Source organism: Eleutherodactylus coqui, chromosome 1 (genome assembly GCF_035609145.1).
Source record: "Eleutherodactylus coqui strain aEleCoq1 chromosome 1, aEleCoq1.hap1, whole genome shotgun sequence".
In the NCBI taxonomy this organism is placed as follows: domain Eukaryota; kingdom Metazoa; phylum Chordata; class Amphibia; order Anura; family Eleutherodactylidae; genus Eleutherodactylus; species Eleutherodactylus coqui.
In genome coordinates, this window is record NC_089837.1 from 119,520,452 (window position 1) to 119,532,752 (window position 12,301).

The 12,301-nt window shown below is 41.4% G+C and overlaps 1 protein-coding gene across 6 annotated transcripts in view; it reads right to left on the reverse strand.

Moving 5' to 3' along the window:
• Nucleotides 1-3,795: 3,795 nt before the first annotated feature.
• The window catches only part of DOCK10 (dedicator of cytokinesis 10), a 300,069-nt gene continuing 291,563 nt past the window's right edge, over nt 3,796-12,301 (reverse strand). For 5 of the 6 annotated variants that reach the window (XM_066599568.1, XM_066599587.1, XM_066599578.1 and 2 more), the window contains 3 exons: nt 10,837-10,937; nt 9,246-9,384; nt 3,796-4,353 (listed from right to left, as the gene is read on the reverse strand). In XM_066599568.1, coding sequence (XP_066455665.1) covers nt 4,237-4,353; nt 9,246-9,384; nt 10,837-10,937 — 357 coding nt within the window. In that variant the 3' untranslated portion in view covers nt 3,796-4,236. Of the gene's footprint in view, nt 4,354-9,220; nt 9,385-10,836; nt 10,938-12,301 lie in introns of all 6 variants that reach the window. The other variant, XM_066599595.1, reaches the window with a different exon arrangement.

Consider the following 12,301-nt stretch of genomic DNA (forward strand, 5'->3'; position numbering starts at 1 on the left):
CGATCATGTGAAGCTATCTGTAATAGAGTGGGTGACCCCAGGGAACAGTTATAGGGGCATATTATTATGTTGGGGTACAAAGTGAGCACTATTACTTTGGATGGGTTACAAACATGGTCATCGTTACTGTGTAGAGTCTTAAAGGCTCACCTGCTCTTCCCTCCCTCTATTGTCAGTGACATGATTAAAGGTTGTCCACCAGTAGTTTTATAAGTGCTCAATGCCTACTGTGAAAAATACTATATTTCATAGCCAAGGTAAAAAAAAAACTATCAAAATTTTAAAAAACATGTTTGTTTAACATAAAAACTTGATTTAAAATAGTCAATTTTGGAAATAGATTTTTTTTAAAAGCAGTGCTACTGTGCACACTGGTGACACTCCAAGTATTTGGGCACTAGAACATCATATCCGTATGAGTTCAGTCCTCCTTTCTGCTATAATAGCATTCTCTCTTCTTACATAGCTGGAACGCAGCTGTGGGGGCTCAAATTCATTCAGCTACATTGGCATAAGTGAAGTCGGGTACTAGTGGCCTGGCTTGCAGTTGGCTTTTCAAGGGATACCATTAGAGTTCTAGGTGACTGAGGTAAGCACTTTGTACATGCTGGTCAACTTTTTCTTTACTATTAACCATTTTTGGACCTTGTTTAATGCATGTTTGCAGACTGTCGCCACAAAGTTGAAATCATACAGCTTCCTAATATGTTCTTTTATGCTCTAGTAATAAGTTCCTTTAATTGGAACTGTAGAGTTGCCATCACACCTTCAGTCACGTAGAGTTCTCCCGGCATCTGCCAGTCCTACATTCGTCTTTCAGACTGCCAGATGGTGAAGTGTGAATTATGACTCCTGGGAATGCATTTCCGCTGTTTCCAGGTCCCATGATAGTGCGCATTACATACTGTACCTCTAGCCATGCATGCATGATAAACTCAGGCTCGTCTGCAGCTGCTCAGCCATGAAAAAGCAATGTGGAAAAAAGTTATTTTTTGGGGGTTGATCAGATTGATTAGAAAATGATAGTAATAACCTTATAGCACAACATTATTTTACCCTGCAGCTCTGCTGTGTCTAAATGTCTAAAACTAAGAAATAGTTCAAGAGCAATCTGTTTTTTTGTTTGTTTTTTAGTAAATATTTTCATGCCTCATAAAATAACAATGCTGCATTGAGTGATTCCTCTGTTATTTATAAATTAATTGACTTCTGGGTGTTACCATTCCCCATGTTAATGGAACATGCCCTACAGGATAACCCTCTGAACAATAGGAACCCCATTAATCCTGAGAAAGGACTGTTCCCCAAGTTTTACTATACATTATATGGTACAATTAACGGTACCATTAAAGCTGGTTCAGCATTCCGTTTTCTCGCTACCAAAACGGAAGGCCAAATCTACCCTACGATGGAAACAAATGGCCCCAGACAGACCCAACTGACTATAATGGAGTCTGTCCAGCTTCCAGCAGCCCTCTGGCATTTTCCCAGACAAAATAGTGCTGCAGGAGGTGTTATTTCATCAGTCATTCTGTGCCGGAAGCTCAGAACAGCCCCTGGTGCGATGTGATCAGAGCTTTAAAAATACAATGTAGCCTGCAAAAGATAAGCCTTAGTATGGCTATGTTAACAGAAAAAAAGTTATAGCTTTTGGAAGGAGGGGATGAAAAAATGACAACCAAAAAAAAAATGGCTGTGATGGGAAGGAATTAAAATGGACACTATCCTACAAAAAGTTATAGGACATATGAGTCAGAATCAAAAATAGTATTTATGTACAAATGATAATACTTAGTGGGGCTCCTTTGGCCCTATTAATATCAGATACTCTCCATTGCATACTTTCTTCTAACATCTGATACACTTCAGCTGGTATTTCCCTAAATGCATCCTGCAAACATCTGGTGCAAGTAACCTCGTCACTGGCCAGTTGAGCAATGGAAGAACATTCTGTGGATTGATGAATCATACTACTCCAACTTCAAATCAGATAGATGTACCTGGTGTGGAGGGTACCTAAAGAACTGTGCCTGTGTGCTGTGCTAACACTTAAGTACAGTGGAGTTTTCGTTAACGTCTGGGCTGGGGATATTTTACACAGCATGGTATTGGTCCATTGCGGGTGAGACCACAGGGTTCTCAAAGATGGCTGTCACGGGTGGCTTTAAGATATCTCGCCAACAATGGCCCAACGTGGCCCAGCTTGGTCATCCGCAATGCAAAAAGAACAGGCACAGATACACAGAACTACTTAGTCCTAACGGTGTTGTCACATGACACCAGTACCTCTTTTCTAACAAAACGGTTGCTCGATGTTGAATAAAAGAGTCCGCAAACAAAGTGATAATTTTCAAACCGGAAGTACATGGTTTCCTTTACTCACAGAACCCAGCTTTGATTTTCCAAGTATACAACAAGACGACTATCTCAGACACAACACTTCAGGCAGGCTTGTCTCCTTCCTACGTTCTTCCAGGAGACACTTTCCTTCCCGTAATCTAGGTGTCCTCAGTCCAAGTTATCTGTAAGACGATCCCAGGGGGTATACTCCTGACACAGTTGGTTGACACACAACTCTTGCCTTTTCTTGCTGGCTAGTTACTCCTCCCGACTTGTCATAGCAGGAACAGTTACTCTAAGCTCCAGTCCCCGGTGAGAGGAAAACATCTCAGGGTAAATTAAATAGGCCCACGGCTCTGCGCAGCCTTCCGCTGACACGTCCTCTACCACCGACTGCATCTCCACACTACTCACTCCCTTCCAGGCTCTGCCTCATGGGTGTAACTATAGAGGATGCAGGGGATGCAATTGCACCCGGGCCCCGGAGCCTTAGGGGGCCCATAAGGCCTCTCTTCTCCATATAGCAAGCCTAGTACTATGAATAAAGCATTATAGTTGGGGGCCCTGTTACAGATTTTGCCATGGGACCCAGAAGCTTCAAGTTACGCCTCTGCCCCGCCCCCTAACTTCTCCTGAACTCCTACACTGCCACACACTACAAACAAGTTAGGTAGGACAGACTTGCCACAACCAAGCTTGTTAACATTTACATAGCACACAAATATACACAAGGCAATTTACACAAAACGGACTTAGATCTACTTTAAAGACACCCCAAGTCTGGGCCACTACAGGAGTAGCAAGAACATGGAGGTGTACCTTTACATTCTAGACAATAGTGTTCTGCTGACAACACAGCAATACTCGGTTTTATGTTAGTTTGAGCATATGGATGTTCCAAGATTATACTGGCCCGCACAGAGTCCCAACCTGAACCCTACAGAACATTTTTGGGATGAACTCAAACTTTGAGTCAGGAAACACAACGAGCATCTATCTTCTTTGACAGGACTTGCCAGACATTTGCAGGGTTAATGGAGGGATATACCAACAGAAGTACATGAGACGTTAGTAGAAGGTATGCCATAGAGTATCCGATGTCATTATGGTCAAGGGAGGCCCCACTAATTATTAACATATGTAAATAAATACTTTTGATTCTTGCTCAGGTCTCCAATTACTTTTAGTTGGATAGTGTATACTAGGTAAAAAACAGTTACATGATCAAATCCACAAAAATATAAAGTTATATCTTAGCATTTTGTATCATATATCTCCACTGCTTAGAGACACCATAACTTGTGCACTCCACCTCATTGCGGTATTAACCAGCTCTTTTAATACGCCTTTTTATTTCGCTATTATCTCCAAGGATCATCTATTAATTTCTTTCCATGCTCTCAGCTGTCTCTTGCTCTCAGCATACAGAATAACCACATAATAACCGTGCACATTCACAAATACTTTAATAAATCTTTATCTAAGGATTTCTATAGAATCTTAGTTATCTTGTGGATATGGGTTCATTTCTATAAAAAAATGACAAATTTTACACATCTCCTATTTACAATCTTCCATGTAAATATGCTTATTTATTATAAAACATAGAATTAAGACTCTTAAAATAGATGGCAGAGATAAAATAATATTAGGTTTAGCATCAATAATGACAAACATGTCATATAGGGAGTGCTCATCTGCCATTGGTTAACCCCTTGGCAGCAAAGGGGTCTGAAACACTGTTTTGTCCATTGGATAGGCAGCAGATTTATTACACTAGCGCAGCTTTCAGTACTGGCAGTAACACTTTAAAATAAATTAAAATTACAATCTGTGTCCCGAAGAGGCAAGTCCTTGATCAGGTCAGTCTGTGGTATAAGTACTATATAGGTCCAATCAGGAGTCAGTTTTCGATGATGTGCTTGGCAGACCTGTATGTGTTCTACTGATTGATCGAAGGGTACATTGTTTCTCAGATGTGGGATGTTTTGATGAGTCCTCCCGATAAGTGATCTTTTATAGAAAGAAGGAGAGAAAAAAAGTTAAAAAAAAACTGAATTTTAGTCTGACAGCCAAGTGATGGGCAGCGACCTTCAAAAATGAAAACACATTGCGCAGCATTTTGCCGCGGTTCACTTGACAATTTCACCCTTCACAGACTCCCTACTGGCAGTTATGGCGGTGCGGGGTCCAATTGGGAGTTTCAGGTCACTGGCTGTCTTTAGAACAGTTACAGCCAGCCACGAGGGGAAAGCAGGATGAGAAGTCTTGCTCTCCCAGAGGTTGGAGAAGGTACACAGGTTTATAAGACTTCCATTTGAATACAAATAAGGGACTAGAACATATAAAATGACTTATTTCATGCTTCGCTGTAAAGCACACCATTGCTGTTGTTACCAACATCACTATATTATGTTACTTCCAAGATTAGTCAATGCATAGGATGCATAAGAAGAGGTGAGAGGTGAGTAAGGATTAGCATGCACAAACCAAGTATTGGAAGACAAGTAAAGAACATACCGATATTCCCTAAAGTACTCAGTGAAATGTTAGACAAAGAGGAAGAGAAGCGGAACAGGCAAGGGTCACATGACAGCTGGGAGAAGAGAGAGAATGTGTTAACACAAGACAGAGATCGGAGAAGAAATCCATGTCAAATAGAAACATATAACCACATATACTTCACATGCATTAGTGTTATGCCGGACAGGAGAGAAACATGTGAATGGGTTTATATAGGTAGAATGAAAAATCACACAAGAGTTCATGTGAGGAGGAAAAGACACGAAAGGAATCTTAATAGCAATGTAACAGCAAGAACTCCGGTACAGACTTCACTATGTCTGTATTGTCCGATGGGCATATATTTACAATGGTGAAGTTTATGTTAAAAATGACAAACTGTTAATGAGCAGCACAAGATATGAACACACTATAACATACTACATGATGTCCGTTCTAATGGAAGACATTATATCCTTCTCACAAGCCATTCATGTCCAAACACTAGATGTGCTGTTTAGACACTGTTAAATGGAACCATACTAAACGATCACTGCATTAGGACCAGCTGGTACATGGCATCTTGGGGTAAGTAACGAGGTACCATGTGATGGCCGCATTGCTCTCAGATAATGTGCTAACCTTCCCTGCAGCAGAAGGCAACATTTGGCAGTCATGGGTAAACGTGGTGACACGAGTGACTTTGAACGCAAGCAGATGTTGGTTGGTGCCTGGAGGGTTGGTGCCAGTATTTCTGAAACAGTTGATACTAAAACCAGCAAGTGCAAGAGTGTGCCAAGATTGGCTGAACCATCAGCAGCAGGCCACGTGTGGTTGATCCTAGAGGTGAGCAATGGGTGGCACACTTGGTTTCTCAGCAACCATGTGCTATGATGGACCAATTGACTCAGCAAAGCAAAACCGGAGAAATTAGACAGACCTCCATAATGACCATGCGACACACCTTGCGTCGACTGGGGTTCAATAGCTAAAGAAAGACAAGGTTGCCTTTGATGATCCACGTCATCACCAACAACACCTCGCATTGGCCCAGGAAAGACTCCAATGGACCTTAGACACATGGCGCAATGTCGTCTGGAGTGACAAGTCTCATTTCCTGCTGAACCATATGGATGGCCGGGGTATCTGGCATACATAGCATGAAGCAATATCCTATGGGTGCACCGTTGGGGTTCAGCAAGCCAGTGGTGGTGGTGTCATGGTCTGGTCGTTTTTCTGGCATGGCCTAGGACCATTGATAATCATACCACAATCCTTGAATGGTAAGCACTACAGGGACCTGTTAGCTGATTATCTGCACACATATCCTCAGCAATCTTTCCCGACCACAGCACAGACTTTCAACAGGACAACACTCCATGTCATCAAGCTTGGATCACTAGGGAGTGGTTGAAGGAACACGACTACTGCCTTGGCCCCCAAACTCACTGTATTGTATCCCCATTGCACATGTTTGAGATATGCTAGAAAGTGCTGTGAGATCTGTTCTCACTTATCCATAAAAGGTTCACCATCTGATGAAACCTCTGCAGTGGACATCGGTTGAGTTGAGTATGGAGAGTGTTTGCCACATTGTAGAATCTCTTCTCTGGTGTCTGAAAGCCTTGAATGCCCAAAAAGGTGGAACAACCCATTATTGAATAGGTGTTCCTAATACAGTGATCGTTCAGTGCAAATATGGAAGTTTCACAGGTTGAAAGTCACTATGGAAGTATCTATCCTATATTTCTTCTTAAATCACTGGCATTTAGTGTAAAGGAGCACCATAGGTAAGGAATTCAGTTGCCTAAAAAAAGATGAGACATGGTGGAGGCATACATTTTATTTAAATACATTTCCTCAAGATAAAGCCAACAAATTTAAGTTAATACTTATTGTTAAAATTCTCCTTATGTCCCACAAAACCCCTCTGGGTCTGTGTAAGTACTAGGCCACAGAGATTTAGCCTCCATAGTGAGGTAATAAATCGTCCAATCACTGCTGCCCCCAGTGACATTTAGTCTAAATACCGACATAGGACCCCCCTATGGGGAGGGGCGGAAACTGGGCAATTACTCCATGGACATCTGAAACACCGGACTTGCAACCTGTGTAGGAGCACAGATAGGTTGCAGCAAACTTCCCAGCATGAAGGGCGCTCCACTTAGTGGACCTCTGCTATGTAATGTGCGGGAGTCCTGGCTACACAAGAGCTAAGGCTACAAGAGGCAAGCAGCAATATTTATGAGCTAGGAGGGCAGTCAGAAGCAGATCCCCCAGAGTTATGAGCAGGCACATTTGTAATCCAAGATGAGAATACTACATGCTCACTAACAGAGTACGGCTGCCAACACTATGGGTTGTGTCATCTGGGGAGGTTGGATAGTGTAGTTGCTAAAAATGCTGTCTTTAACGTAAGAGATTAAGGTCCAAGTCCTGGCTAAAACCTACCTTATTGGTATTGTGAACATATATTTATGTGGTCCAAAAAACTATGTGTGTGTGTGTGTATATGTGTGTGTGTGTGTGTATATATATATATATATATATATATATATATATATATATATATATTCAATTGTGTTTCCATTTGTCTCTAAAAAAGAAGATGAAGTGACAGATCTAATAAGTGGTAAGAGGAGACTGTAATAAAACTGCAACTGTTATACATATCAAAGTGCAGATAAGTGCAGCCCAGCATATCACAGTAGGTCTGTTCTCTTGTATGAAAGTAGATAACAGCTGCAGCTATAGCTGGTGACAGTGATACAGGCTCTACCTCTTATGCAGTTTTGTGAACCAATGAGAAGAGTTAGTTGATTATTATTGGTTTAGTGGTGGGATTTTGTATTCATGAGCTGTGCGTGGGAGGAGAAAATAGAGTGAACAGGCAGAGATGCAGGCCAGGGGATTCTGGGAGATGTAGTAGAGAATCATAGATCATCGGTGAACAGGAAGTACTGATGTGAACAAGGACAAAGCACTGCAAAATGAAAAGGGGAGCAGAAAACGTAGAGGAAAGGTAATGTATAGATTTACTATAGCACTGCGAGATATTTTATGAGTATTTTGGAATTTGACTATGTTCACTGCTTTAATATGTTCACTGCTTTATTTTGCTATTTCTTGCAAGTTTATATGATTGGGGTAAATTTCTGAATTTTAAACAATTTTTTTTAAATGCTTTTCAACTTTAGGTGTAGCATACTAGGATTTGTCACCTTTGACTGATTTCACATAGGATGATAGCTACCATATAATCTTTGTTAAGAGAATTATTATCATGCATATGTAGTGTAATTGCAAAGAGTTAAATGGAAAAATCATCTCTGATCTACCTGCCTGCTTACTGTTGGGCCCTCCGAGGCTATTCTAGTCCCTGAACGCTGCTCATTTGCGCAATAATTTACAACCCTTTGGCTTTCTCCAATGTGGCGAGGTGGTGTTTCACTGGAGCCTAGTGGTCTCCTCTTGCCTGACAGATTTACTATAATTTATACCAGAAACTGATGCAAAGTATAGCACAAATCCAGGCCATCTCATAGCTGGGATAGATTTCCAAATCTGGCACATGGACAGACAGAAGACATACCAGGTGTGCTTTGCTTAATAAATTAAGTGTAACTTTCCCCAACTCACCGCTGCTGTTTTTAGTACAATGCTCCCCATACAGTAAGTCTTCTTTAATGCATATTTATCAGTGTGTGAGTACTGAAGGAAGCTAGAGTACCCTGCTTGATCTTTGGCACTCTACCAATCGGTACTTCCCTTTAACAATGGTGAACTGCGGATTAATATGAATTGGTGAAGAATTATATCTATAGGAGCAGCTCAGACGTGATGGGTATATTCATGGGAGAAGGACAAGGACCTTTGCAAACTACCTACATTTAAAAGTCCCTGGCTGCATTGCTGCTGTCTAATATTGTATCTGTCTATATTGTAATTTCTATAATTTTAGAGTTCCTGACAGAGAAAGAAGACCTCTGATGAACCGAAAGCCCTGGTGGGCTAGCAGTTAATAGCCTTGGATTATGAATAGGTAGTGCATTACCTTTCTCCACCGGCTATTCTTTAACCATTAAATCAAAATAGATACGATGGAAGGACTTCACTATCCTCACCTCTTGCCACTTTAACAATACAAGTCTCCTAGTACTGTTCTACCTGTTTATGGTCTACCTAGATTTCACTTTGGGTTAATGATAGATGAAAGCCATCTTCACAGACAGTGATATCTGATAGCTGACAATGAACAGGTCACAGACAACATCCACAAAGAAATGTGAAATTGAAGGCCAGACAGTTTCAGACATTTGGCAGCAGTCTAGTGTTACATTAACTAAGAATTTTCCCCATGTTTCCTGGCGTTACCTACTGCAAGGCTACTTTTATCAGCTCACCGGTTCATTCATGACTTCAGAGAGTTCTGTCAGAATTTCCCTGTAATGAGATTTCATTTCCTCTTGGTACTCCAATTGATCTTCCTTTATGAGACGCTCATTTACTTCTAGTGCCAAGCCACAGGTATCTGCAAATTGTCTAAAAATAGGTGCAGACAATACAGGAACATCATTATACATGCAACAGGCAGAGCAGTAGTTTGCAGATTGCAGATTGGTCAATATGAATGCTACTATTGTTTTTTAAAGGGATCTGACACCATTTTTTTGTAGCTCTCACTAGGAGCACCATAAGATAATACAGGCACTCTGATAGCAGTGATATGTTTGCTGTATTTATTTCTGCAGTAATGTGGGAGAAACTTGCATTTGATTAGTAGCAATCATACAAAGAACTACAGGAAGTAGTCTTTGATATTCATGAGCTGCAGCTAGCCACGCCCATCGAGCCCTCTGGCCACTCTCTATGCACAGTAATAGTCAGACAGCAGTCAAGCAATGAAGAATAGGTGGGTCTAGCCTACAGCTCATGAATATGGAGGACTACTTCCTGTAGTCCTATATGTCTGCTACTAAAAAAGGGGGAAAGGGACTTGCTATTTGTATAGCGCCAACTTATTCCGCAGCGCTTTCAGGTAATTTCTTTATTACCTACCACCAAGCTGGGTACTCATTTTACCGACCTCAGAAGAATGGAAGGCCGAGTCAGCCTTAAGCCGGCTACCTGAACTGTGCGGGGATTGAACTCACAACCTTAAGTTTCTCCCAAACTGCTGTAGAGATACATACAGCAGATATATCATTGCAATCAGTGTGACTGTGGCTACCTTCTGCTGCCCTCAGAGAGGACTGTAAAAAGATGGTGACAGATTCTGTTTAAATAATACTTAAAGTATAAATAATAATTTAATCCCAAAGCCTCACCACAGAGGATTTTCATGCATTTACTCAATTATGGGCATTTTTACATTGGAAAAATGCTACAGTTCTCATGGCAGTTTTTGGAACCAAAGCCATAATTGGATTAAAATGAGGGGGTGAAATTAAAAACCATGTCAAAATTGGCCCTGAGTGGTGAGGATGTTGACGTGTGTTTTGCGCTGCGGAATGTCTGCTGCAGATGCTTCACAGCCAGAGGCATAACTTGAAGCTCCCGGGCTCCGATGCAAAACTTGTAACAGGGCCCCAACTATAATGCGTTACTCATAGTACTGGGTTCCCTATATGGAGAAGTTAGGCCTTATGGGCCCCCTAAGGCTCCTGGGCCCGGGTGCAACCGCATCCCCTGCATCCTCTATAGTTACGCCCCTGTTCACAGCAAATTCCGCCTTGCGTGGACATAACCTAACTGCTCATTGAAATAAAAAAGTGCACATTTATCAAGCAGTTCCTCTGGCCATGATAGCGGACAGCTTCACCGCATGTTATCCACCAGAAGAACGGCATGGAAAAGAGCGATTGAGCCAGAAAATACTTTTAGTTTAAATTTAGGTCTTAAATATCAGTAATTGCGTCATTGCATCATTTATACAATCTTTCTAGTTTTTCTTCTGTTCCTAATATAAAAATTCTGTTTTGTATGTTATGTTACCTGAATATTTCCTTCAAATGCTTTACTTGACTTTCCGGGTAATTGTTGGCATTCGTCTCTGTTAGAAACGCTCTAGCGTATGCCATCGGGCCGGCATTTACCTGAAAACCAGCAAAACAGACTTCAGTACAGAAATGTTAATATTCAGATGATAAGCAAATCACCTACATAGAATATGAAGCAGCAGGCTGAATATTACTTAGAATTCAGATAAGAAGAAAAGGCCAGCTCTTCTTTGAACATTAATCTGTTAAATTCATCTCCACAAACAGTGAAGAACTTGACTTGTATTACAAATAAATCCAATAAATATTCTACAGACAGAAAGTTAAAAATGGTGATATAACTGTAAGAAAACATAGGTAGTAAATTGTAATTAATACCAATAAAGTCTTTGCCCCTCCATATAATAGAGGTTAATCACATTGAGCATGGGAAATTAAAGAACTATACCACTGACCACCACAAAAAGTTACAGAGTTATAGGGTAGTAGTTCAATTTGACTTACTTGAAGGTTTCAGATTGATAAAGCACTACTCACTTGGTGATGAGTTGCTTGTGCACTGCATGTTTTTGGCATGTGGGGATCTGCCCCTCCACCTCCATTATCTTACGGTAGGAAAGTGCATATTCCATACCCATATAATAAGTCCCCCTGGGGCCTGGGCCGCTGTGGTGTCCATCACTCAGATGAAAGAGGTGGCAACTACCTTACCAGGAGGACTGGGATGCTTAGGAGGACTTTGATGTTAGTCCCGTAGGACCAGAAACCTATGCTCCTCCTGCACACCGCTACTTGAATTGGGACTTAATATGATGACTTAAGCCATGGAAATCAAGAATTGGTGAATTATGGCCTAGATTCTCTGTGGCTGGGTTGTTCAACATAGGTACATAGTCAACATGCATTATAGACCGGTGCTGATAGTTAGAGGGGTTGAGGCTTCCCCGAAAAGCCAAGAAGGGTTCACACTCAGTACTAGCAAACCCAGTTACAAATAGGAAAACTATTAATTTTCCTGTTGTTTGAGTTTATCTAACGTATTTCATTCTGGGTGACCAGGATGGCCACCCTTAAAAGAAGGGGAGTGTGTAACAGGGTTTTGCTAGCCTGAGATTGGACACTGAATTAATATAGTTTGCTGTTATATTGCTTTTTTTATTGTGACTTTAAGGTTTCTGGTAGCCAAGTGTATGACAGGAGAGTAGGGTCTTGTCCCACACAAGGACCGGAAGTAAGGGCAAGACTCTACAAAGCCCACGCATTGTTTGCGCCAGTTGTTTTACAGACAGTAGGGCGGAAGTGAGACTGAAATCCTGTGGGCTGCCACGTGAAAGTGAGCTAGTAGATCCTGGCAGGTGATCATCTGGAAGTTTGGGGCAAAGTGTGACAGCAATAGGGAGTACTGAGGATTGCATTACGTAGACAGTTCAAGAGCCTGCCCTCCGAGTATAGAAGCCTGG